A 22414-nucleotide genomic window follows, 5' to 3' on the forward strand; every position below is an offset into this window, starting at 1 on the left:
GGAAATCTGATCAAATGCCCAGACACCAGCAAAAAATAATGGATGACGCTCGGAAAATTAAAGATATGGCCCAGTCAAAGGAACAAACCAATAGTTCAAATGAGATACAGGAGCTGAGACAACTAATGCTGAATATACGAACAGAAATGGAAAAACTCTTCAAAAACCAAATCAATAAATTGAGGGAGGACATGAAGAAGACATGGGCTGAACAAAAAGAAGAAATAGAAAGTCTGAAAAAACAAATCACAGAACTTATGGGAGTGAAGGACAAAGAAGAAAAAATGGAAAAAACAATGGATACCTACAATGGTAGATCTAAAGAGACAGAAGCTACAATTAGTGAACTGGAGGATGGAACATCTGAATTCCAAAAAGAAACAGAAACTATAGGGAAAAGAATGGAAAAACTTGAGCAGGGGATCAGGGAACTGAATGACAATATGAAGCGCACAAATATACGTGTTGTGGGTGTCCCAGAAGGAGAAGAGAAGGGAAAAGGAGGAGAAAAACTAATGGAAGAAATTATCACTGAAAATTTCCCAACTCTTATGAAAGACCTAAATTTACAGATCCAAGAAGTGCAGCGCACCCCAAAGAGAATAGACCCTAATAGGCGTTCTCCAAGACACTTACTAGTTAGAATGTCAGAGGTCAAAGAGAGAGAGAGGATCTTGAAAGCAGCAAGAGAAAAACAATCCGTCACATACAAGGGAAACCCAATAAGACTATGTGTAGATTTCTCAGCAGAAACCATGGAAGCTAGAAGACAGTGGGATGATATATTTAAATTACTAAAAGAGAAAAACTTCCAACCAAGACTTCTATATCCAGCAAAATTGTCCTTCAAAAATGAAGGAGAAATTAAAACATTTATAGACAAAAAGTCACTGAGAGAATTTGTGACCAAGAGACCAGCTCTGCAAGAAATACTAAAGGGAGCACTAGAGTCAGATACGAAAAGACAGAAGAGAGAGGTATGGAGTAAAGTGGAGAAAGAAGGAAAATCAGATATGATATATATAATACAAAAGCCAAAATGGTAGAGGAAAATATTATCCATACAGTAATAACACTAAAAGGTAATGGACTGAATTTCCCAATCAAAAGACATAGACTGGCAGAATGGATTACGACCCAGCAATACCACTGCTAGGTATCTACTCAAAGGACTTAAGGGCAAAGACACAGACGGACATTTGCACACCAGTGTTTATAGCAGCATTATCTACAATTGCAAAGAGATGGAAACAGCCAAAGTGTCCATCAACAGACGAGTGGCTAAACAAACTGTGGCGTATACCTACGATGGAATATTATGCAGCTTTAAGACAGACTAAACTTATGAAGCATGTAATAACATGGATGGACCTAGAGAACATTATGCTGAGTGAGTCTAGCCAAAAACTAAAGGACAAATACTGTATGGTCCCACTGATGTGAACCGACATTCGAGAATCAGCTTGGAATATATCATTGGTAAGAGTTAGAAACAGGGTAAGATAATGGGTAATTGGAGCTGAAGGGATACAGACTGTGCAACAGGACTAGATACAAAAACTCAAAAATGGACAGCACAATAATACCTAAGTGTAATGTAACTATGTTGGAACACTGAATGAAGCTGCACCTGAAATATGTTTTTTTTTTTGTTTGTTTGTTTGTTTGTATCTTCTGTTTTTGTTTTTTTCTTTTTCCTTTTTTTATATATATATATACATTTTATTAGTATTATTATTTTAATTCTCTTCTCTATATTAACATTCTATATCTTTTTCTGCTGTTTTGCTAGTTCTTTTCCTAAATCGATGCAAATGTACTAAGAAATGATGATCATACATCTATGTGATGATACTAAGAATTACTGAGTGCATGTGTAGAATGGAATGATTTCTAAATGCTGTGTTAATTTCTTTTCTTTTTTTTGATTAATTAAAAAAAATTTAAAAAAAAATTGGATAAAAAAATAAAAGCACATAGTAGATTCAGGAAAAATAAATAAATAAATAAATAATAGAGGAAAAAATGTTAAAATAAAGTCAGTTTGAAATACTAGTGATCAATGAAAGGGAGGGATAAGGAATATGGTATGTAAAATTTTTTTTCTTTTTCTGTTTTTGTTTTATTTTTCTGTTGTCTTTTTATTTCTTTTTCTGAATTGATGCAAATGTTCTCAGATGTGATCATGATGATGAATATGCAACTATGTGATGATATTGTGAATTACTGATTATATATGTAGAACGGAATGAGCATATATTATGGATGTTTGTGTTTCTTTCTTGTAATTTCTTTTTAATTAATAAAAAATTATTAAAAAAAAAAAAAAAAGATGGAAACAGTCCAAGTGCCCAACAATAAACAAGTGGTTTAACAAAATGTGGTGTATGCATACAATGGAATATTATGCACCAATAAGACAAACTGACATCCCGAAGCATGACAAGACAGATGAGCCTTGAGGATGTAATGCTGAGTGAAATAAGCCAGACATGAAAGGATAGATACTGTGTGGTTCCACTTTTATGACCATGTTAAAGGTCAAATCAGCAGCTTATAATACAGAATATCAGGGATCTAGAGCTACACGGAAGCTAGAGATGTTTGAACAGTTAGCTAATGAGGTTGAGCTTAAATGTAAGGGAATAGATAGAAGTGAATAGTATTGGGCCTATAAGTAATATTACCACATAGAAGGTGAACATGATTCAAAGGGGCTGTATAGATCCAGGTGTCCCACCAATTAACACTATAAATATAAATAAATTCTTGCATGAACTAATGCAAAGGTATGCATCTTAAGATGTACAAAGTGTATAAGTTCAGGGTATAGGGGGAAACTGCTGTTGCATGCCGTGGGCCGTGTTTAACAGGAAAACATAAACAGTATCACAGCAGCCAGGGGTAAATAATGCAGGAATAGACAGGGATAAAGGGAAGGTTTAGATTTTCTCTTTGGTGAGGGTATGTTTGATGGTTATCTTTCTCTTGGGAACAATGAAATTATCTTGAGAGTGTTGATGGACTGTTGACTTTGGACATTATATATGATCCCCAATGAATGGAGGTGGCTGAAAGATGCACTGACTGGGAAGTTGTTCGGTGACTAGTAGTGTACACATATGATCGAATATTGCTACAAAAAGGACAAAGTTGTGAGTCAGTCAGTGTTGTGAATGAACCTAGGAAACGTCTGGTGAGGCAAAATAAGCCAGAAACAAAAGAGCAAATATTTGTATGGTCTCATTTAGAAAAAACCTTTAAGAAAACAGGGGCCTGGATTGTAAGCTCTTATAGCAGTCACATTTAGTCCAGAGCAGTAATTGTTATTTCCAAATTTGGGAGGATGTTTTTTATATGTATAACTTGTTATTTAGAGAAAAGAATAAAGCCGATCAGGTCAGAATCAAGGTAATTTAGAGTACAGGGATAAAGAAGACGTCATGTGTATTTTAGAACTTCGTCTGCTCTTTGAGACCAAAGAAAGAAAGGTTTATTTTGTCCAAACCTAAATTTTCTCTAGCACATAATCTAACTCAACATGTATGGATAGATCATTTAAACAATTCAAACACAGGGAGCCCAGAATAGGAATGCATGCTTTATACAAATGGCTAAAAAGCATTGGAAGAGCTGCTCATCTTCATTGGCTATAAGGGAAATGCAAATTAAGACAACAATAGCAGGCACCTATAAGACTGCCTGCTATTAAACAAACAGGAAACTATACATGTTGGAGATGATGTGGAGAAATTGGAACACTTATTTACTGTTGTTGGAAATGTGAAATGGTTCAGCTGCTGTGGAAGTCAGTTTGGCGATTCCTCAGGAAACTAAATACTGAGTTGCCCTATGACCTGGCAATACCAATGCTTGTTATATATCCAGAAGAGTTGGGGGCAGTAACACGAACAGACACATGGACACCAATGTTCACAGAAGCATTATTCACAATGCCAAGATATGGAAATAGTCCAGGTGCCCATCAACAGATGAGTGGATAAACAAAATGTGATATATATATATATGGTAGGGAATGTCATGCAGCATTTAGACAAAATGATATCCTGAAACATGAGAACGTGGATGAAACTGGAGAACGTAATGCTGAGTGAAATAAGTCAGACACGAAAAAGACAAATACTGTATAATTCCATTGTTATGACTCTAATTAAGCCACCAGTGTTTTAGAGCAGCTGGAAGGAAAAATCTGAGATGAAGACATGGTAGCCCATGATAAACTCTGGGACCTGTTCTGTAGCTGATTGTTGAAGTATGCACAACAATTATTGCTTTTGTCGTACTTTTCTTTGTATATATATGTTATATTTTACAATAAAAAAAGGTTTAAAAAAATAGCAAACAGCTACAGGCAGCTATAGTAATACTAGATAAAATAAACTCCTGAAATAAAAAATTTGAAAATTAACTAACATAGCTCATTACTATAGTAAAGTTTATATTTGTGATAACTTTTTACTTGATATTTTGAGAACACACACAGCTTTGATAGTTAATCAAATGATATTTAAGAGTATTTAATATTTAAAATTTAAGAAATTCTGAAATCTGTTTCTATAGACTTTTTTCTCCTTTCTTGCTTTAAATTTTAAATTGGTTTATGAAACATATTGTACAAACAGGCTTTACAGTGATTACTTAGATTTTTTTTTTAATATGCTTATGGATAGCTAACTAAGATATCCATTTTAGGTGGCTAAAATTTTCATATGTTAATTGTTAAAATATTTGTATCTTCATATTGTCCTGAAATCAAGAAAATATTTAGTAACATAGGTCATTACTATAGCAATGCAGATATTTGTAAAAACTTTCTACTTGATATTTTGAGAACATTCACAGTTTTGACAGCTGATCAAATGGTGTCTTAGTGTTTAATATTTAGAATTTAAGAACTTTGTTGTCTGATTATAGATTTTTTTCCTGGTTACCTTAATTTAAAATAGATTTATAAAACTGTGCAAACACAGGCTTTGCAATGATTATATGGATACTTTATTTAAATACACCTAAAGTTAAGTTAACTAAGATACCCATTTTTGGTGGTTCTAAGTGTATTGTTTGTTTTCTTAAATTAAAAAATATATATTTAATATGCCAAAAAAAAAAGAGAATGAATACCTTTAATCCTGTAGAGCTTATTGTAATACCTGGATAAGTTCCAGAGTAGTATATTAATCAGATAATCAAAAAGTATTGACAAAGTCCCTTGAAAGATGGGAGAAAAAATATGAAACTATTAAACTTTCCCACCAGAAAACCCCCTGGTATTGTGTTAAACTTTAGGGACACCCAAATCAATAGGCCAAGCCCTTGAACTTGAGGCTTGCTCTTGTAAAGCTTATGTATGTATAGCAGAGAAGCTTAGCCTATCTATAGGTATACCTAAGAGTTACTTCCAAAGGACCTCTTTTTTTGCTCAGATGTGGCCTTACTCCCTATAAGCCCAGCTCTGCAGGTGAAATCGTTGCCCACCCTGCTTGGGATATGACATCCAGGGATGAAAGTCTCCCTGGTATGGGAGATGACTCCCAGGGATAAGACTGGTTCTGGCACCACGGGATCAACAATGCCTTCCTGACTAAAAGGGGGAGAAGATGTGTAACAAATAAGTTATCAGTGGCTGAGAGAGTTCAGACAGTCGAGAGACTACTCTGGAAGTCACTCTATGCAAGATTCAGTTAGACATTGCTACCTATCATAACCTGCCAAACTCCAACCAAAACCATTCCTGACAATCTTAGAGAACACCTGGGGCGTTACATAAGATGCTACAAAAGTTATATGCACTAGGGTAACTTTCCAGAAACCCGCAACCTCCAGATGGGTCCCTGGACCAAATAAGTCCTGAAATGCAGAGGAGCCAGCCTCTCCAGAACATGAACTTGTTCCATCCCCCACATCCCTTATTATCGACAGCCCCTTCCAACATGAAAAAGTTAGAATGGGCATAGCCCAAATACCTCTAAAGAGTGGGAGAAAGATCCAAGGTAATGGTAAAATTGTACAGAAAAGGTAGGATTTAACAAATGAGTATGATTGCTGAATCATATTGATATTTCTTTTAGTCTCCAGAATCTTAGAGCAGCTAGAAGTAAAAACCTAAAACTGAGGAATTGTAACCCATGTCAGACTTTGAAATCTGTTCTATAACTAATTGTTGTCATGTGCTTTGAATTTAGTGCTTTTTTAATTTATGTTAATTTTCACAAAAAAGGGGAAAAAATCAATTGTGATGATAAATGCACAGCTGTATGATGGTATTGTCAACCATTGATTGTATACTTTGGATGATTACATGGTATATGAATATATAATATATATCAATAAAATTTTTTTTAAATAAGTTCATTTTTTCACAAAGTACTTTGTTCGCTCAACATCCATATCCATACTTAGTATTATAATAGGTGTGAACCGATATCTCATGTTTTAAATCTGCATTTCCTGATTACCATTATTGTGTGAACATATTTTCCTATATTTATTTGCATTTCCATATTTCCTTCTCTTTGCCTATTTGCGCTTTTGGCTATCTTTATTTACTACATGAATTCTTTGCACATTTTGGATATAAGTCCTTTGTTGGTTATTGTGTAACGTATATGTTACCAGTTTGTGAGAGGACTTTGCTCTCTTTATGGTGTGTTTTCTTTTATGGAGTATTTTAATAAACGGAAGTTTTATATTTAAATATAGTCAATTTGATCAGTGTTTTCCGTCTAAGATTGTATTTTTTGCATCTTAAGAAATCTTTCCCTACTTCAAATTATAAAATATTCTCATTATTTTCTGGCTTTAAAGTTTTGCATTTCCTTTTAAGTTCTGAATCTATTTAGATTAAAAAATTTTTTGAAAGTAGGCCAAGAAATGGATCATAAGGGAACGTTTTGTAACAGGAGAAATCTTATACCTTATCTTTGACTAGAGGGTGAAAAGAGGAAAGGTGAGATATTTTAATAGATGAGACAGGATATTGTACCCTAATTTTTATAGGGTTGCCACTATAAATTCATCTGGTCCTAAACGAGACATGGTGATCTTCCCTCCCTGATTTCTGTGTGCTCTCTCTTTGTTAACAGCATCATTATCCCACCTGCCAATCAGGCTCACAATCTGTCATTTCTTTATTCCTCCTTTAAACCCACGCAAGTACTTGTCCTGTTCTCTCTTTCTCTCTGCAGTGTCTTTGTCACTTGTTCATGCTTCCATTTCATTGTCACTGGTCCAGTTAATTCTTGGACTCCTGTAATCACTTGTGTCTTGATCTCCTTGCTTTCTATTTTTTCTTGCTCTTATTTTATCCTTTATTTACTGCTGATAAGATAATGTTCCTAAACCCAACACTGAGCATGATAAACTCCCCCAGTTTTCTGTGAAAAAATTCCAAATTCCTCAGGATGACATTTGGTACCTTAATCTTCCCTTTCAATGTGATTTCTTGCCTTTCCACATACATGCTGCTGTATTCTAATAAACCACACAGATCCCCCCGTCACCCCCTTCTCACCCCAACAAACTTGTGTTTTCCTGGGTCCACGCTTTTGCTCATATTCTTCTTTCTAATTTAACCTGCTTTCTGACATTCCCCCCATCAAAGATTCTGCGTGGGCTTTGAAGCATAGCTTAAAATGCTATTTTTCTCTCTTTTCAAATTACCTCCCTAAAAACACTTGAACTACATTTTACCCACTCTGCTTCCACAGTCATCTGTGCCTTTATCATAGCACTGATCACAATATACTTGTATTTAAGATTTATTTACCTGTTTCATTCTCCTTTTTAGTTCATAATTCCCTCAAAGGAACCTACCATAGCACCTTATACATACTAGGTACTCAGGAAATGAGAGCTGACTTAAAGCAGAGGGATGATTGTGAAGTCTCAACCAGTCTGTTATTTAGTGATTTTATAACTATGTATGATTGTAAAAAGCCTGTTATACAAACCCATCAGTTCCAGGACCTGCTTCTAGACAAAACTGTCAGCCATTCACTTCTCTGAAGCATGGGTTAACTGTTCTTTCTAAGATGCCTTTAGTCTTAGGTTATCTTACTTTTAAACCTCAAAGCAACTCCTTCTTCTTTATTGATTGACATGTTTTTAGCAGGTTGTTTGAATATCCTAGCTGAAAGATTCTCTTTTAAGGATTTCGCAGGGAAATGTAGATAATATTTCTTTGAAATTTCACATCCATCTCTCTGATGATTCAGTTCTCATCTAAGTTGGTGCTAGAAATACCCCCCAAATCACTAAACTGTTTACTTGCAGGATATGCAAGTAGTTGTGTTCTTTCTTTAAATGGTGTTGAACTCGTTATTCTATAGTGAATAAAAATATCTTTTCATGAGAATTTAATAATGAGGCATTCCCACCCCCCTTTCTAATTGTGTATTTTTTTGTGTCAAACCAGGTAGTGTATTGAATAAATGGTCTCTCTTGCTTATCAGGTTATGGTGGAGAATTCAGATTTTACTCCCTCACAAGTAGGATGTCTCTTTACATTTCTTGCCCGGCAGCTTGCAAAACCTGACAATACACTGTTTGTAAACAGAACGCTTTTTGATCAGGTAAGTGTCTTTAATAATGAGAACTAGAATTGTTTTTCTTCTGTTCACTATTTATAGAGAAGTTAACTGGACTACTCTGTTTCTTAATATGATAAACTATTGGATAAGTGTCTTACCAAGGAGACACCTGTTCAGGTTTTAGCTTGTATCTAAATTAGATTTTTGTGTGGAGTGTGTTTGGGTTTTTTTTTTTTTTTTAAATAACTTATTCTAGATAGTATGACTTTGCCTTGTAACCTAGTGTCATGGGAGTGTGTCTTGTGGAGAATGGTTTATAGAGATTCTATTCTCTCAGTTCTCCTGTTGCTCTAAATTGCCTAGAATTCTTTACATGAGAGTTTTTCAATTTAAGAATCACCCCTTCCTACTAGTAGTAAGATTTTGATGATCATCTGGAAGAGAGATTACTTTTGAAAAATTGGAATTTATTACAAGATGACTTTGGCTCTGAAGGTATTTTCTAGTTCCAGTTAAATATCTCTTGTATATACCCAAGCGGCAAAGAAAATACTTTTATCTAGAGAAGTAGTAGCTAATAATGACTAGCAATTATTGAACACTTCATAGTGCCAAACGTGGTTCCAAAGTTATATCTATATATCTCTGAAATGGATGTAGTTATTGCCATCTTACAGGTGAAGAAACTACAGCCTGGAAAGGTTAGATAACTCATCCAACATCATATATAGAAAATGTTATTATTAGCAGTAAATGTTATTATTAAGTGCTAATCAGGTTAGGGTTCAAGTTCAAGGGGCCCAACTCCAAAGGTCATGCTTTGCTTGATCCATTGTGTCAGGGAACTTAAAGTTAAGGTATACAGATGACATAGAAATGTGTCTAAGGTCTGTATAAAATTGTTAGCATATCTGATTTTGATATTTCATGTATGTAGGCTGATCAGTTGGGAAGATGGTATTTGTTATGGCAGATTGAATGAATTGGTGATAATGAAAGGATAGTTGCTGTTTATTTTCATTATGACAGTGCCATGATGGCTAGTATCCAATAAAAATTACATTTCATTGCCAGGTCCTTGAATTCCTCTGTAGTCCTGATGATGACTCCCGACACTCTGAAAGACAGCAGGTATGAACTACTGGAATTCTTTGAGTTAAAGAATGAGAAATAAGACAGAGCAAGGTAGAAGGAACCATCTATGCTAGATTGTGATCACTGCACGTAAGGGGAAAATGACTTGTGTCAAATCCTAATACTAAGCTAAAGATAGTGGCAACCAGAAAATGGAAAGGCTGGTCATCAGAGGTACAAATAAGGAGCTTTTATCAAACTAAATTCCTAGTCAGGATGGACCCATCTTGCATTCAGCATGATATCAAAGAGAATACTTTTCTCTATTAGGGAGTAACAGCATTGTTGAACCCTCTTTTTCACCAGTATCCTTAATCTGGTAACTACTTCTAGCTGTTATGGCCCCTAACCAGAAAGGCTATAGGATCCATAAGAATTAGATGCTCAGCTTTTGGGAGTGCTCTGCAGCCCCAATGAATTAAGGTTGACAGTTTCTGGAGACTAGAATCTATCCGTAGCTTCACTAATCACTATGAAATAGTAGTTATTTAATTATCTACCACTTCTTTTTGCTTATGTTACTTTCTTGAGAATCCATTCTAGGCATAGGATTCTTTTAAAAACTTAACCCACTATAATTGGGTGCACTATAAGTAATCCCATTTAAGTTAATAGCCAGGCTTCCTTGGGTACACTACGAAAGTATTTCCAGAGCTTTACTGATTTTTTATGATAGTAATGCACAGCTGGAAGGTTGAGATTCACATAAAGAAAAAGGGTAGCATTAGTGACCCCTTTCTTTCTCTGCATACCTGTGGTCCAGTGACCGTGGCAGACTGTCTTAAGAAAGAGAACAGATGTTAAAATTTTGGTCATTTCTTAAAATACATTTAATATAAATAGTAAAGTGGACCCCTTACTTCACCCCTTTTTTTCTCTTGGTAGTAAGATTGGGTCTTGGTACACATGGTATTTCTATATAAAATGACAAAAACTTTTTCTATAAATAACTGAAACAAAAACAAAATTTTAAACTTAGAAGCCAAATCTTGAAAATTAATCATCATTTGTTAATATTACAATATTGGGAGTCCAGATTATCAGATTATCAGATTATCTGATTTTGTCTACTTATTTTAGAAATACAGAAAACCAGTGAAGTAAGTTGCTTGAGGTCATAATCAAGATTAGAATCCAGTTCTTAATCTTCCAGTCCCACATTCTTTCCCTTGTATCATTTGTTTTGTATCAGAATTTGTTTAGCAGTATTTTTGAGCTGTTTGCAGTGGTGTACCGAAAAATGTTTAACAGCTGGCTCCCTGAGTGTAGTTCTAATATGAATGTTGATTGATATTTTTGCTTGTGTAAGCAAATTAGACAAAAGTAAAATAATAAAGACACCTCAGAACTTCACTTATTCATCAATGACATGAATTTTTTGATGAATCAGATAACAGTTCTTGGATACCTGAAAAATATTTCTTCATTTTTTTGTGCTGTTCACAATGTAATAGCCACAAACATGCATAATTTTAAGTTTGATCTGCATTATTAACATTTTCTCCATTACTTTCGTAACCAGGGGTTGGCAGACTTTTTCTGTAAAGGTTTTAGATTTTTATCTGTCACATACTGTGTCTGTCACATATTCTTTTTGTCCATTTGTCTTACAACTCTACCTTTCTTAGCTCATAAGCCTTAGAAAAATAGGCTGTGAACCATAGCTTGCTGACTCCAGGTCTAGACAATCAACAAAGTAAAACATGCCAGTTCCCATGAGTTAAGTATTCCCACCATGGCCCATTTCAGCCTAACAAATGTGATGTAACTTAGTTTAGTTTTGAGAAGAGAAGGACTGGAGCACATAGACATACAGTTGATGTAAATAACTTCAAGAGCATAGATAATAGTACAATTAGTAAAATAATTAGTAAATGGTGAGTTGTCTTAATTATCTTTGTATTTAATTATTTTTAAGTTAATATAATTTTAATGTCTTTGTTAAACTACTGGCTTGCAGTATTCTTGAAACTTTAGCAGTCAGTTTTAGTGAGTTGGTAAAAATGGCCCCAGCACTGGTATTTCTATTATTTCATTCCAGAGTGAGGCTTCCAGTAGATGGGATTCACTTCAGATTTTTTCTGTATAACAGTTAGTTCATAATTGCATTCAAAAATGGATTAAAGTAAGGTTCAGAAATGTATAGTTTGGGTAGGTTTTCTTGTCTGTCTTTTTTTTTAACTTGGAAATAATCAATTTAGTATGCTAGGAAAATATTTTGTAGGTTTCCTGGAGTTCTGAGGAGGGTTATGTTACTATGGATCCTGAACTTAAATACAGGAGAGAGCTCTCACTACCTAATGACTCTTTATTGTATTTTTTAAAATTTATTTTAAAATATTGATGAATCAAGCTCAATATCCTAGTCACCTTTTTTATTCAGATTTTACTGTTTGGGTTTGAAAGCTGCCAGTATGCAGTGTGCCAGAAATGGAACGGCTTTTGTAAAAGGAATTTAATAAATTACAAGTTTACAGTTCTAAGGAGTGAAAGCGTCCAAATTAAGGCACCAGCAAGAGGGTACATTCATTCAAGAAAGGCCGGTGGGACACCTATGTTAGTTGGGAAATCACGTGCTGGCATCTGCTGGTCCCTTGCTCCTAGGCTCTGTTGCTTTCAGCCTGTATTCTGTGGGGGCTTCTCACTTTGCTTCTCTGGGGCTGGCTTTCATCTCTTGGCTTTCCTTGGCTCTCTCCAGGTTCTGGCTTGCTTAACATCTCATGGCAATGTCTGCTAGGCCCCAAGCATCTCCAGTCATCTATCTTTGTTCTCCAAGTGTTGGCATCTGTGGTGCTCTGCTCTGAAGTTTCTTTCAGCTCTCTCTCTGTAGGCTCTAAATATTTCCTCTTTTAAAGGATTCCAGTAAAATAATCAAGACCTGTAAACTAATCAAGACCCACCTAGTATGGACGGAGTCAATCTCCATCTCATCAAAAGTTCACACCCACAGTTGGGCATGCCACACTCTATGGAAATAATCTATTCAAAAGTTCCACCTACAAGACTGGGTCAGGATCATGGCTTTTCTGGGTATATAATAGATTCAAACTGGCACACTTAGTCTGGTAAAAATTAATGATACGCACCCCAGTGTTTAATTAGAAAAATTAGCATGTAAGCATGGATACTTAGCTGTGAATATCCATACTTTAAACAATCATAGACATAAAAGCACCAGACAGAAACTGACTTCTTGTAAAGGTATATATAGGCATTTTAGCTTTGAGAAAGGCCAGTTCAATATTTTAATAGGGCTTTATTTGCAAATACTGTAATATTTCTTCTAAGCTGAAAAATTAAGCATTTATCTTTTTATATGACTTAAGTACAATCTCATCGACATTATAATGCCCATTTAGCCCTTTACATATGTGAAAGCAAGCCAGAACATAATCAAGTAAGAAGACAAAAGAAAAAATTAAAGTCATGGTTGCATGCCTCAGTGAACTCCTAAAGAGGTAGTAAGTAAAAATAAAATTATAAAATTCAAAATGTTTTTACTCACTTATTTTAAATCTTTAGGTCCTTTTAGAATTGCTGCATGCTGGAGGCATAGTTCAATTTGAAGAGAGCCGGCTTATCCGTATGGCAGAAAAAGCTGAGTTGTGAGTTGTTTTGAAGTTATTTATTAGTTTCCCTCAGAACTACTAAATTACATTTTTCTCACTTGAGGCCCAGTTTATTGATATATTGCTGCTTTTTCATTAAAAGAGGTTATGCAAATAGCAACAACAATAAAAACACCTAAGTACAGAAGTTTTTGCTTTTCAAGTATAAATTAGTAAAAGTTAATAAATTAGCAAAATTTCCAGAAATTTAAAGGTGGGTGAATTTGAAATAGTTGTACATTTGTTTTAGTATGTAGGTGAAATAGTTTTATGTTTTCTTATTTTAGATTTTTTTGCTTGAAGCTTACGTGGCATTTCTGAGATTTTTGATAGTTAGGTTTATTATAAACTACAGAATTTAATATGGCAAATCAGATCCAAGATGCTAACACTGACATTTATCTAGTTTTTTGAATGTTGTTTTATTTGACATTTAATTCTGAACAGAGAAATTTCATTTGAAATTTTTGCAAAGTATTAGTTGATATCTAGTTTATTGACATATCTTATGTGACCTATTGCTGCTTTAACATTTCTTTTGTACCAATCTTTGAAATTTTTTATAAACATAGTATTCAGCAGTATCTTCAGTCAATGTTTTGACTAATGTCAAGATACATATTCTCCCTTGGTTTCCAAATCTTCATTTAACAGTAGAAACCACATCTACTATAATTCATTTTCCTTGATTCAAACTCATTTACCAGAGCAAGGTTCTCAAAGCAATAAGCTAATAGCCACCTGCAAGTTTGGCATACTGAAGTTTTACCTTTTACATTCTAGTTATCAAATTTGTGAATTTATGTATGAACGAGAACACCAGTATGACAAAATTATTGATTGCTATTTACGTGACCCACTGAGAGAGGTAAGTTAAGAGACCAATTTATCCTCCTTTCTTACTCAGTTTTTTTCTCCTTATGGGTAGAAATGACTATTCAGTAGAAAAAATTGAACCTGGTTTGCTGAGCCAAGTTTTTCTTCATGTATTGAATAGGTCTTTACTGAGTGCTTCTTATGAGCCAAAAATACATGGATAATTAAAACAGGTATAGTCCCTGCAATCTTGGAACTTAGACTTCAGTAAGGAAGACTGACAGTAAACAAGAAAAATATATATATAATTGCAAATTGTGATAAGTGCTAGGAAAGAGAAAATGGGGTACAAATTTAGAAATAATATGCAACTGAATGCCCATAGCATCAGGAAGGAATCTCAGAGGAAGTGACATACAATGTGAGTTTTAGAAGCTGAAAAGAAGCTAACCAGCCAAAGAGCCAAGGGAGAAGTGTTCCAAGATAGGGAATAGTATACATTCCCTTGACATGTTCAAGAACTGATGAAAGATAGTATAGCTGAAGTAAAGATAAATATAGGTAGAACATAATATGGAAAGAATGATTTAAAATGAAATGGTAATATAGACAAGGATCACCAAAGGGAAAGTATAGCAGTTCTTCATTAGACTATTGAATGTCAGCAAATTGAGACTACAATTATTTGGAACATGTTTACAGCTTCTAAGAATATATCCTAAACTTTAAATAATTACTTTCTTTTTTAGTGTCAGTTATCCATCAGCTAAATATCTCCAAATGGCTTTCCATCTCCAAATAATACCTATTTATTGAGACTGGTACAGATAATAGATGGTGATTAAATACTGCTTGAGTGAAGGAATGAATAAGTTATGTTGTCTTGTGCTTTTCAGGAAGAAGTCTTTAATTATATTCATAATATCTTATCCATCCCTGGACACAGTGCGGAGGAGAAGCAGTCAGTATGGCAGAAAGCAATGGATCATATTGAGGTAATGATTCAACACATTTTTTTAAACTTCCCCATTTGAATGCATATTTCCTAAATTAACTTTATGCTAGCTAAACAATGGCATGTATCGTGTTATGTTGATTTACTTTAGGATTAAAGTCTTTTACATACAATTATTCCATCTCATATTTATATATTCATAAAACCTATGTAGTATACAATTTATAATATCACAGCTTCTGATGATAGCCCATGTTCAATCAGCTAGAATATCAGTGGGATTTTTACAAAGTTCTTATAAAGATTCTGGTAATACTTCTAGTCTTTCCCCTAATAGATGACAGAGCCCTTCCCTCCAGTCATTCAGTGAAATTTTAGAAGCATACTGCTTCTAAATAATAATCACAGTTGTTCTCTCTGATTATTTCCCTCTCTTATGTATCTGTACCATGATTATGATCTAGCTGTGGCCAACTGTTTTATTGATTTTGTTTATGCATGCTGTTTTACAAGAATTCAGGAGTTGGCTTTGTAATTAAAGCAAAAGGTTTTTTAAAAATAATATGCTTGGACTTCCGGAGAAGATGGCGGCTTAGTAAGACGCGTGGGTCTTAGTTCCTCCTCCAGAAGAGCTACTAGGGAAGTAGAAACGGTCCAGAACAGCTCCCGGAGCCACGAGAGAGACTAAGAAGACAGCGTACCCCATTCTGGAACGGCTGACTGGCTGGGAGAATCCGCTGCGGTGAGATCACCGAGGGGCGCGAGCTTCCCCGGGCTGGGGCGGCAGGCGGCCGGAGTCCCTCCCTCCCTCCTTCCCGGGCCGGCTGGGAGAATTGGACAGGCAATCCCCTCAAGCCGCGGTGGCTGGCGCCCCCCCCCCCCACGCGCAGCCCCCCGGACCAGCTGGGAGAATTGGATCGGAGATCCCCCAAGCCGCGGAGACCGGCGATTGGGGTCTGTTCCAAACACGTGGCTTCCCGATCCGGCTGGGAACGGTGGATGGGCACTCCCCCAAGCCGCGGCGGCTGGCACCCCCTCGCAACGCGTGGTGCCCCGGGCCGGCCGGAAAATTTGGACAGGCGCTCCTCCAAGCCATGGAGGCCGGCGCCCTCCCACCACGCTTGGCGCCCCGAGCCGACTGGGAAACTTCGACAGGCGCTCCCCCAAGCCGCGGAGGCCGGCGACCCTCCCACGCGTGGATTCCCGGGCCGGCTGGGAGATTCGGATTGGCACTCCGCCAAGCCGCTTTGGCTGGCGACCCTCCCCTACAGCGAGAGTTTTCCAAAGTTAAAGGAGCCACAACGTCTTTTACTGGTGGGAACCACAGACAGACGAGCACCACCTACTGGGCAGCATAAGAAAAACAGAGCCCAGAGATTTCACAGAAAAATCTTTCAACCTGCTGGGTCCCACACTCAGGGAAATCTGATTAAATGCCCAGACGCCAGAAGAAGATAACGGATCACGCTCGGAAAATTGAAGATATGACCCAGTCAAAGGAACAAACCAATAGTTCAAATGAGATACAGGAGCTGAGACAACTAATGCTGAATATATGAACAGAAATGGAAAACCTCTTCAAAAACCAAATCAATAAATTGAGGGAGGACATGAAGAAGACATGGGCTGAACAAAAAGAAGAAATAGAAAAACTGAAAAAACAAATCACAGAACTTATGGGAGTGAAGGACAAAGTAGAAAAGATGGAAAAAAAACAATGGATACCGAAAATGGTAGATTTCAAGAGACAGAGGTTAGAATTAGTGAATTGGAGGATGGAACATCTGAATTCCAAAAAGAAACAGAAACTATAGGGAAAAGAATGGAAAAATTTGAACAGGGGATCAGGGAACTGAATGACAATATGAAGCACACAAATATACGTGTTGTGGGTGTCCCAGAAGGAGAAGAGAAGGGAAAAGGAGGAGAAAAACTAATGGAAGAAATTATCACTGACAATTTCCCAACTCTTATGAAAGACCTAAAATTACAGATCCAAGAGTGCAGCGCACCCCAAAGAGAATAGACCCAAATAGGCGTTCTCCAAGACACTTACTAGTTAGAATGTCAGAGGTCAAAGAGAAAGAGAGGATCTTGAAAGCAGCAAGAGAAAAACAATCCATCACATACAAGGGAAACCCAATAAGACTATGTGTAGATTTCTCAGCAGAAACCATGGAAGCTAGAAGACAGTGGGATGATATATTTAAATTACTAAAAGAGAAAAACTGCCAACCAAAACTTCTATAGCCAGCAAAATTGTCCTTCAAAAATGAGGGAGAAATTAAAACATTTTCAGACAAAAAGTCACTGAGAGAATTTGTGACCAAGAGACCAACTCTGCAAGAAATACTAAAGGGAGTACTAGAGTCAGATACGAAAAGACAGAAGAGAGAGGTGTGGAGAAGAGTGTAGAAAGAAGGAAAATTAGATATGATATATATAATACAAAAGGCAAAACGGTAGAGGAAAGTGTTATCCAAACAGTAATAACACTAAATGTTAATGGACTGAATTCCCCAATCAAAAGACATAGACTGGCAGAATGGATTAAAAAACAGGATCCTTCTATATGCTGTCTACAGGAAAAACATCTTAGACCCAAAGATAAACATAGGTTGAAAGTGAAAGGTTGGGAAAAGATATTTCATGCAAATAGCAACCAGAAAAAAGCAGGAGTAGCTATACTAATATCCAAAAAATTAGACTTCAAATGTAAAACAGTTAAAAGAGACAAAGAAGGACATTATCTACTAATAAAAGGAACAATTAAACAAGAAGACATAACAATCATAAATATTTACGCACCGAACCAGAGTGCCCCAAACTATGTGAGGAATGCACTGCAAACACTGAAAAGGGAAATAGACACATCTACCATAATAGTTGGAGACTTCAATTCCCCACTCTCATCAATGGACAGAACATCTAGACAGAGGGTCAATAAAGAAATTGAGAATTTGAATATTACTATAAATGAGCTAGACTTAACAGACATTTATAGGACATTACATCCCACAACAGCAGGATACACCATTTCTCAAGTGCTCATGGATCATTCTCAAAGATAGACCATATGCTGGGTCACAAAGCAAGTCTTAACAAATTTAAAAAGATTGAAATCATACACAACACTTTCTCAGATCATAAAGGATGAAGTTGGAAATCAATAATAGGCGGACTGCCAGAAAATTCACAAATATGTGGAGGCTCAACAACACACTCTTTAACAACCAGTGGGTCAAGGAAGAAATTACAAGAGAAATTAGTAAATATCTCGAGGCGAATGAAAACGAAAACACAACATGTCAAAACCTATGGGACGCAGCAAAGGCAGTGCTAAGAGGGAAATTTATTGCCCTAAATGCCTATATCAGAAAAGAAGAAAAGGCAAAAATGCAGGAATTAACTGTCCACTTGGAAGAACTGGAGAAAGAACAGCAAACTAACCCCAAAGCAAGCAAAAGGAAAGAAATAACAAAGTTAGAGCAGAAATAAATGAAATTGAAAACATGAAAACAATAAAGAAAATCAATAAGACTAGAAGTTGGTTCTATGAGAAAATCAATAAGATTGATGGGCCCTTAGCAAGACTGACAAAAAGAAGAAGAGAGAGGATGCAAATAAATAAGATCAGAAATGGAAGAGGAGACATAACCATTGACCTCACAGAAATAAAGGAGGTAATAACAGGATACTATGAACAACTTTACGCTAATAAATACAACAATGTAGATGAAATGGACAAGTTCTTACAAAGGCATGGACAACCAACTTTGACTCAAGAAGAAATAGACGACCTCAACAAACAAATCACAAGTAAAGAAATTGAATGTCATTCAAAAGCTTCCCAAAAAGAAAAGTCCAGGAACAGATGGCTTCACATGTGAATTCTACCAAACATTCCAGAAAGAATTAGCACCAACTCTCCTCAAACTCTTCAAAAAAACTGTAGTGAAGGGAAAGCTACCTAATTCATTCTATGAAGCCAACATCACCCTCATACCAAAACCAGGCAAAGATATTACAAAAAAACAATACTACAGACCAATCTCTCTAATGAATATAGATGCAAAAATCCTCAACAAAATTCTAGTAAATCGAATCCAGCAACACATTAAAAGAATTATACATCATGACCAAGTAGGATTCATCCCAGTTATGCAAGGATGGTTCAACATAAGAAAATCAATTAATGTAATACACCATATCAACAAATCAAAGCAGAAAAATCACATGATCATCTCAATTGATGCAGAGAAGGCATCTGACAAGATTCAACATCCTTTCCTGTTGAAAACACTTCAAAGGATAGGAATACAAGGGAACCTCCTTCAAATGATAGAGGGAATATATGAAAAACCCACAGCTAATATCATCCTCAATGGGGAAAAACTGAAAACTTTCCCCCTAAGATCAGGAACAAGACAAGGATGTCCATTATCACCACTGTTATTCAACATCGTGTTGGAGGTTCTAGCCAGAGCAATTAGACAAGAAAAAGAAATACAAGGCATCAAAATTGGAAAGGAAGAAGTAAAACTATCACTGTTTGCAGACGATATGATACCATACATCGAAAACCCTGAAAAATCCACAGCAAAACTACTAGAGCTAATAAATGAGTACAGCAAAATAGCAGGTTACAAGATCAGCATTCAAAAATCTGTCGTCTTTCTATACACTAGTAATGAACAAGCTGAGGGGGAAATCAAGAACCGAATTCCATTTACAATTGCAACTAAAAGAATAAAATACTTGGGAATAAATTTAACTAAAGAGACAAAAGACCTATACAAAGAAAACTACAAAAAACTGCTAAAAGAAATCACAGAAGACCTAAATGGATGTAAGGGCATACCGTGTTCATGGATTGGAAGACTAAATATAGTGAAGATGTCAATCCTACCTAAACTGATTTACAGATTCAATGCAATACCAATCAAAATCCCAACAACTTATTTTTCAGAAATAGAAAAACCAATAAGCAAATTTATCTGGAAGGGCAGGGGCCCCGAATTGCTAAAAGTATCTTGAGGAAAAAAAACCAAGCTGGAGGTCTCACGCTGCCAGACTTTAAGGCATATTATGAAGCCACAGTGGTCAAAACAGCATGGTATTGGCATAAAGATAGATATATCGACCAGTGGATGAATACAGTGCTCAGATATAGACCCTCTCATCTATGGACATTTGATCTTCGATAAGGCAGTCAAGCCAACTCACCTGGGACAGAACAGTCTCTTCAATAAATGGTGCCTAGAGAACTGGATATCCATATGCAAAAGAATGAAAGAGGACCTGTATCTCACACCCTATACAAAAGTTAACTCAAAATGGATCAACGACCTAAACATTAGGTCTAAGACCATAAAACAGTTAGAGGAAAATGTAGGGAGATATCTTATGAAACTTATAATTGGAGGCGGTTTTATGGACCTTAAACCTAAAGCAAGAGCACTGAAGAAAGAAATAAATAAATGGGAACTCCTCAAAATTAAACACTTTTGTGCATCAAAGAACTTCATCAAGAAAGTAGAAAGACAGTCTATATAATGGGAGACAATATTTGGAAATGACATATCAGATAAAGGTCTAGTATCCAGAATTTATAAAGAGATTGTTCAACTCAACAACAAAAAGACCGCCAACCCAATTACAAAATGGGAAAAAGACTTGAACAGACACCTCTCAGTAGAGGAAATACAAATGGCCAAAAGGCACATGAAGAGATGCTCAATGTCCCTGGCCATTAGAGAAAAGCAAATCAAAACCACAATGAGATATCATCTCATACAAACCAGAATGGCCATTATCAACAAAACAGAAAATGACAAGTGCTGGAGAGGATGTGGAGAAAGAGGCACACTTATCCACTGTTGGTGGGAATGTCAAATGGTGCAACCACTGTGGAAGGCAGTTTGACAGATCCTCAAAAAACTGAATATAGAATTGCCATACGACCCAGCAATACCATTGCTAGGTATCTACTCAAAAGACTTAAGGGCAAAGACACAAACGGACATTTGCACACCAATGTTTATAGCAGCATTATTTACAATTGCAAAGAGATGGAAACAGCCAAAATGTCCATCAACAGACGAGTGGCTAAACAAACTGTGGTATATACATACGATGGAATATTATGCAGCTTTAAGACAGAATAAACTTATGAAGCATGTAATAACATGGATGGACCTAGAGAACATTCCAAAAACTAAAGGACAAATACTGTATGGTCCCACTGATGTGAACCGACATTCGAGAATAAACTTGGAATATGTCATTGGTAACAGAGACCAGCAGGAGTTAGAAACAGGGTAAGATAATGGGTAATTGGAGCTGAAGGGATACCGACTGTGCAACAGGACTAGATACAAAAACTCAAAAATGGACAGCACAATAATACCTAAGTGTAAAGTAATCATGTTAAAACACTGAATGAAGCTGCATCTGAGCTATAGTTTTTGTTTGTTTGTTTGTGTCTTTTATTATTATTATTTTTTTCTCTATATTAACATTCTATATCTTTTTCTGTTGTTTTGCTAGTTCTTTTCCTAAATCGATGCAAATGTACTAAGAAATGATGATCATGAATCTATGTGATGATGTTAAGAATTACTGATTGCATATGTAGAATGGAATGATTTCTAAATGTTGTGTTAATTTCTTTTTTTCTTTAATTAATAAAAAAATAATAATAATATGCTTATTGATACCGAATGCAGAAGCTAATACATACATGATGAGCTTGTGAACTGTGTTCCAAGAGGGGGCCCAAAAATCACTCCTCGGTATAAAGTATATTATTTCCTCAGAAACCAACACAGCTAGAAGTTTTATTGAAATCTGATCTGTTTTATGGGTCATTGATTTTTAGGGGGAAAAAATATGGAAAGATGCTGAGATAATCTTAGTTTTGGAAATCGCACTTGTATCTTGTTTCTCTTATTCCTGCATGGGAAGGATCAGGCGATGGGATAACTTCCATTGATGTGTTTAGAGATGTAGTGAAAGATATAGTGATTTAACATATTTTACAATTTTTTATGCATATGAAAATGATAAGAAAGGATGATCACTTTGAGGAAGCATTGCATGTGAATACTTTATTCTGTTTCCTGAAGGTCATAAAGTTTAGAAAAATCAAATATGTGAATAACATTTTATGTGAAAAATGGTACAGTCATCAGAAGCGTGGTCTGAAGTAATTCCCACACTTTCATCTATAGGATTGAATATATGGATATATTTTGGTGAAAGAACAAGGACCTTTTCCTATTTAGAGTTTTGTCTTTTTTTCCTTTAATTATTTTGTATTCTTTTCCTTTCATCATCCCCTTTAAATCTCC

At 35.8% G+C, this 22414-nt stretch overlaps 1 protein-coding gene across 1 annotated transcript in view; it reads left to right on the plus strand.

The window, feature by feature from the left end:
* The window catches only part of VPS8 (VPS8 subunit of CORVET complex), a 388458-nt gene that overhangs the window by 212778 nt on the left and 153266 nt on the right, over positions 1-22414 (plus strand). Inside the window, exons 29-33 of the mRNA XM_077117773.1 lie at positions 8472-8591; positions 9624-9680; positions 13206-13288; positions 14075-14159; positions 15004-15102. Of these exons, the coding sequence (XP_076973888.1) occupies positions 8472-8591; positions 9624-9680; positions 13206-13288; positions 14075-14159; positions 15004-15102 (444 nt within the window). The remainder of the gene's footprint in view (positions 1-8471; positions 8592-9623; positions 9681-13205; positions 13289-14074; positions 14160-15003; positions 15103-22414) is intronic.

Source organism: Tamandua tetradactyla, chromosome 10 (genome assembly GCF_023851605.1).
Source record: "Tamandua tetradactyla isolate mTamTet1 chromosome 10, mTamTet1.pri, whole genome shotgun sequence".
NCBI lineage: Eukaryota > Metazoa > Chordata > Mammalia > Pilosa > Myrmecophagidae > Tamandua > Tamandua tetradactyla.